This window comes from Arachis hypogaea, chromosome 20, assembly GCF_003086295.3.
Source record: "Arachis hypogaea cultivar Tifrunner chromosome 20, arahy.Tifrunner.gnm2.J5K5, whole genome shotgun sequence".
In the NCBI taxonomy this organism is placed as follows: Eukaryota; Viridiplantae; Streptophyta; class Magnoliopsida; order Fabales; family Fabaceae; genus Arachis; species Arachis hypogaea.
In genome coordinates, this window is record NC_092055.1 from 17,178,593 (window position 1) to 17,184,035 (window position 5,443).

General features: G+C 34.7%; 1 protein-coding gene across 5 annotated transcripts; it reads right to left on the bottom strand.

The window, feature by feature from the left end:
* On the bottom strand, nucleotides 1-5,049 carry LOC112784483 (E3 ubiquitin-protein ligase RGLG5). 5 transcript variants are annotated; one of them, XM_025827711.3, is made up of 13 exons: nucleotides 4,845-5,012; nucleotides 4,147-4,461; nucleotides 2,960-3,044; nucleotides 2,702-2,842; nucleotides 2,480-2,593; nucleotides 2,307-2,404; nucleotides 2,026-2,105; nucleotides 1,463-1,568; nucleotides 1,242-1,369; nucleotides 962-1,145; nucleotides 781-837; nucleotides 511-562; nucleotides 1-384 (listed from the first exon to the last, which is right to left on the bottom strand). In XM_025827711.3, the coding sequence occupies exons 1-12, from the start codon at nucleotides 4,854-4,856 to the stop codon at nucleotides 557-559; spliced, it is 1,326 nt and encodes a 441-aa protein (XP_025683496.1). In that variant the 5' UTR covers nucleotides 4,857-5,012; the 3' UTR covers nucleotides 1-384; nucleotides 511-556. The 5 variants fall into 5 exon arrangements, with proteins under 5 accessions (XP_025683496.1, XP_072085885.1, XP_025683495.1 ...); XM_072229784.1 differs by lacking the exon at nucleotides 4,845-5,012 and adding an exon at nucleotides 4,586-4,809; XM_025827710.3 differs by lacking the exon at nucleotides 511-562 and having other exon boundaries at nucleotides 4,845-5,049.
* Between the last annotated feature and the right edge of the window lie 394 nt (nucleotides 5,050-5,443).

Genomic DNA, 5,443 nt, shown 5'->3' on the forward strand with positions numbered 1-5,443 from the left:
TGGTACAACATTATTTCTCTTTGTTTATTATAGACAAGTGGGGTAAGGTCCATCCTTTACAGTTTTTTGGCTCAAAATTGCAAATACGGTATTTTATGTACAAGAAGTAACCTACCCATCAACATTCACAACAATTCTTTACATCTCCCTCTCTCAAAACAAGAAGGAACCCATCCATGAATCTATAATTTTATGGTTTACTGTTTCAAAACAACACTTGGTTTCTGAGTTCCTTTTTATGACCAACTTTTATCATGCAGCAGAACAAATTAGCAAGTAAAACCAATTCTGCATCGTAAATAACTAGTAAAGCCTTATCCTGGTTTGGATTGTGCTCCGGCAAATGGGGCAGAATTCGAGGTTTACACCGCATTCGCAACAAGTCTGTGATGAGAGCAAATGCAGGAGAAGAGGAAAGAAAAATGTATTAATATATGTTGGTACTTTCTGTAGAGTCTTAGATTCAAGATTATTTGGCAATATATAATTTTAAAGGTAAATCACATTGACCTCCTTTGGAATTAATTGATATTACACAATGCACCCCTTGATTTTGTCATGCCTACACTGACATCTTTATGTTAATAACTTATATGGGAGATTAGGATCTAGAATTTAAAATAAACAAAATTTAAAAAGAAAAATTGACTAATGTTGGCTGAAAAAAGTTGGTTACCTGATAAAAATATTTCAGGGTACAGAGCGTTATATAACTTAAAATATTTCAGGGGAGGTATAATGTTACAACTGGAGATAAGGCTATTATATTAAGTTGGTTACCTGATGCCCGCAACCAAAAGCCATATCCTTTGCATTGGTGAGACAAATTGGACAAACCTACAATTAACCATGTCATGTGTAAAATCTACTATGCAAAGTGAGCAAATAATCATGAATCAAATGATGACATAAAGTGAGGAGCTAAGCTGTATGGCACGTTTGAAAAACATGATCTTAGTACCTTGTTATCATATAGAGGACTTGAAGATTGTTCTGCGTTAACTCTATTATCATAGCCAGTATGCATAGGCGTATTCTGCTGAAAACTGTCCGGCCGATAAGATCTCGTGCTAAGGCTAGATGGATTCCTTTCATAAAGAGGTGGGGGTAGAGGAACCCTGTCTGGTGAATGTCCCCTCCTTGAACTATTTTTGCAAATGTAGATATAGGGATTTCAAAGTCAGGTATCACACCATTAAAACAAAATATATAAATACCATGTTTTCATATATTGCATTTACCCTAAGATGCCAAGTTCCAGGGTTGCCTTATATTGAGAAGGTATCTCCATCAAAGCTGCCAGAGCAAAGTCTGCCTCTCTTTTGGCCGGATCCGCACTCCTCGACATTATTTCGGTAAAATTCACAAACTGCATTCAGGCTCCACAAGTTAGAATATCATAATTCAGTATTACTGCAAGATATGGCAAGTCAAGATAACTGAATGAATTATTACACCAAACCTGAAAATTGTCGAATGATCTAGTAGGGATGTTATCATCAAATTCCCTCATCATATCCCAAGGTCCATCTCCAACTCCGACCAAAACTATTGAGAGTGGATACTCACTGCCAATTTCAAAATGAATTAAAGATTGCAAAATAGTGGAACAGATCCTCTAAATTGGAAAATTGATAGCATAATTTAGTGATATATTCTTTCTTCGGGGAAAGGAACCTCCTTGAGTTAACATTAATCAAAGCTTTACTGGCGGAATAACATTTTTTTCCTCCGTTTTATTCATTCAAAATGTTTACATTATTTTAGTTTTTGGCAAACCTTCTACTCCTAAGACACCTCAGCTACTCCCATGACACCCAATACTATATTTATGATATTCTTCTAATTATTCATGTCCATTTCTCTATGTCAAGTGTGAATTTTCACCTTTGGTTACATACTTTTGTCGGACCCATACTAGGACTAGGACCCACCTTATCAATCAGCAGTACTCAACAGGAGAAAGAACTAAATTTATTTATATATTTATTTATTTTAAAAACTAAATAAAATAAATAAACTTACCTGGCTTTTACAATGGCATCTATTGTCTTCTGTTCTTGTGGACTCAAGTGTCCATGCTTGGTGTCAATACTTCTGGTCACCTGTCACAATAGGCTAGTGTTTTGAGAACGTGCAAAAACAAGAAATATCTACAAGACAATCAAATCATTTAGAGAAGCCTTGTAAATCAATATCAATCATAGTTGACGTTTGCAATCTTGTCATATTTTGTCACTGATGCAAATTCAAAGTACTTAAAATTGTAACTACTCAATAGTATGAAATATGAATTGAAGATTAACCTGTCCATCTGCAATTATCAGCAAGACATGATACTGGCCACCACTTTGCTCAACAATAGTTATCGCCATCTCGATAATTGGGGCAAATGAAGTAGGTCCTGCCACATGTGTCCAATGAGTTATAATGAACCTCATACAAAAGTTCATATTAAGATTATTGGTGGAAGCTAAACCTGCAAGTTTGAGGCGCGGAACAATTTGTCTGTATCGTGCCAAAACTTCCTCAAATCCATTGCAGAACCTCTCGTCCGAATGGAAACTAAATACATCTTGATCATGCGTCGATGCTGACCCAAAAAAATTAAATAAAAAAGATAAAAATCAAACATTATCAGGCTTGCAATCTGAAAACATGAACTTCATTGGAAAACCATTAGATTAACATTTGGCATTACCATCTCCAAATCCATAACAAGGAATCAAGTTATCTTCGTCGAAAACGGATAAAGTTTTCCCGATAATCGAGATAGCTTGTTCATAGGGGTTATAACCATTTCCAATATGATGCAAACATTTTCGATTGAATGACCGCTTCCCTGATTTTTGAAGGGAATTAAATAGTTAGCTAGCATTAAAATCAACAAAAATTAGGGGAAAAAATAAAAATTAAAAAACAAAAACTTAATCATCAAATATGAGTTAAGTATTAGAACCTGTCCACTCATTGCTCTTTGTGAAATCAATGCCAACAATGAGATTAGAAGATTCCAGGCCAGCATTTGCAAGAGCAGCAGTAACCTGTGTTCAATTAGGTTATCATCTGACAAATTAATGTCTATTTTATTCTATCTCCAGCGTTGTAAAAAAGTCACAAATTTTTTATCGAAAAATAGAATAGACTACTTACATAAACAAAAATATTGTTTAACTGCAGATATCTTTTGACGTTAAGAATAGCAACCTAATCAATGTAGAATTTTTTTTAATAGGATTAATTGCACAATTAGCTGGGGTCATTTTCTTTGGTTCACAACTAGGATATTCACCATCAAACAAGGTGATTAATCCTTTGCTAGCTTGTAGGCACCTTGATGCATGCATGAAACAACTGGTGCAGAGTTTTAACATTTTTTCATGTCCAAGGTGAGGATCGAACTCTCGATACTTTATTTAGAGAGGATGATCCTCTTCCGCTCAATCACACTCCCGGGAAAGAAGAAAAAGAAAGTAAAGTCAATTCAACAAGCCGGCTTCATCCACGTAACTGAATCTAACATTACAGAACACATGGACTAGTTTACTAGAAACAGGGGATTTGCCCCAGTAAATTATTTACTCACTGTAATATTGTAATAATTCTAATGCACTTCGCCATGAAAATATAGAAAAAACTGGGATATAGTAAGAGATATTTCATCGTTCCAATAATAAGTTAATAATTATATGGAACTAAAAATATATATATATTCCCACTGTCACTCTAGTTTCAGAGAGAAAAGTTCACATCTCCTTTTTTTTCAATTGGATTGAAATAAATAAATTGGTTTCCTTTCTTTTTCTTAGTTATATTTTTCCATTTTTGTTGTTAGACCAGAAAAATATATGGATAGCATTCACACTATCATGGAACAAACTTCAATTTCATAAGTCAAATTACAGAAACAGTTTCTTAGGCCACGTTGTAATAAAACAACAACAGGTCAAATGATAATGACAATCAAAATCCAGGTTGATTCAAATAATTGCTCAGAAGCAATCAAATCACAAGAACACTGTCCATGCAATGATCTAAAACCAGTATTAACCATGAGTTTAACCCGTCAGAAAACACTAACAATTATTATTATTTTTCATTTGAGGTTGAAATTGCGAATTTACTCTAAGTAAACAAAAAAGTTACCTCATCATGTGAACGGTAATCATCATTAATCCTTGAATATCTCCTATCAAGCTTTCTCTTTGGTTGTGAAGAAGCATAGTCATAATATGGAGCTGATGCATGGTGGTGTTGAGGTGTTTGATATGGACTCTGATTAGGGTACCCTCCATAGTTATCCCATGAAGATGAAGAACCACCACCACCACCACATGATGAGGAAACATGTCTCCGATCACCACCAACACACTCTCTTGAACTCTTCCCTCCCATGACTGTCTCCTTCAGAATAAACCCCAAGAAGCACAAAATTGCAAACAATGCTGTCAAAATCTCCAGCTGCAATTTTTTTTTAAAGAAATCAAAATCACAAACATGCATGAAATTATTATCATTATTATGAATCATTGATTATATAAACGTAGGAACCAAATCTAGAATGATAATAAGGATAAAATCTCACGACTTTGACTAGTAGTAGAACTGACTGAGCAATCAATAGGTTTTCCAAATTGCGAAATTGTTTTGCAAAGCCCTAAAATTTGGAGAAGGGAAAAACAACACCAAAGCCAAATTGTAAACTGTAGGCCTTATATTTGAAGTGATTATGACTTGTTCAAAGGAAAACGACCAATTATACCAGCATTCATTTTTTTTTTTTAATTTCAAATGTATACTCGTCGTATTAGATATTTTGACGAAAGTTCGTGTTAATTATATACCTCCGGATTCATGAGCTCTTCAACTAGAATTTGAGGGGGAATAAAAAAGAAAGAAAAGGATTTGTGAGAGAGAAAGAAGGGTGCAGTTAGAAGAAACCCAGGAAGGTCAAGTCAACTGCTGATAAAAGAAAAACTTCCATTTCATCCTTTTCTTTCTGCTTCACAAGAGGTTTCAATTTTAAAATAAGAATAAATGACAATTTGTACCCATAAAAGATGAAAACGTTGACATATGTATCCACATTAAATCGAAACTAAACTTGTATGCCATGTAGGGTATTTTTGTCACATGGAGGACATTTTGCGTGGGTCATTTATTCTATAAACCCTATTAGGCCCAAAGACCAATGACTAATTTTTCGGATACTACAGAGGCATAAAGTGGGCGACCCTCTAAGCAAGCAAGCTCTATTTCCATCCTCTTTCAGCAAGTATCGAACCTGGGAGAGATGGTTAAAAGACATAGACCCTCAGGGAGTGGATCCTCTCCAGTGAATAAAAAACTGGATGGTGTGCAGTGTTTAATCTAATCATTCACCACATTCTCTCTCTTATTTATTTCTGGTCCCACTATTAAAATCAAAGGTGAAAAATTGCAC

Excerpts from the sequence above, each read along its gene's own strand:
- LOC112784483 (XM_025827710.3), bottom strand. Across the intron at positions 2,594-2,701 it reads TTGTTATGGATTTGGAGATG|CATCGACGCATGATCAAGAT; the intron begins GTAATGCCAAAT and ends TTTTTGGGTCAG. Across the intron at positions 2,106-2,306 it reads TGATAATTGCAGATGGACAG|GTGACCAGAAGTATTGACAC; the intron begins GTTAATCTTCAA and ends CTATTGTGACAG.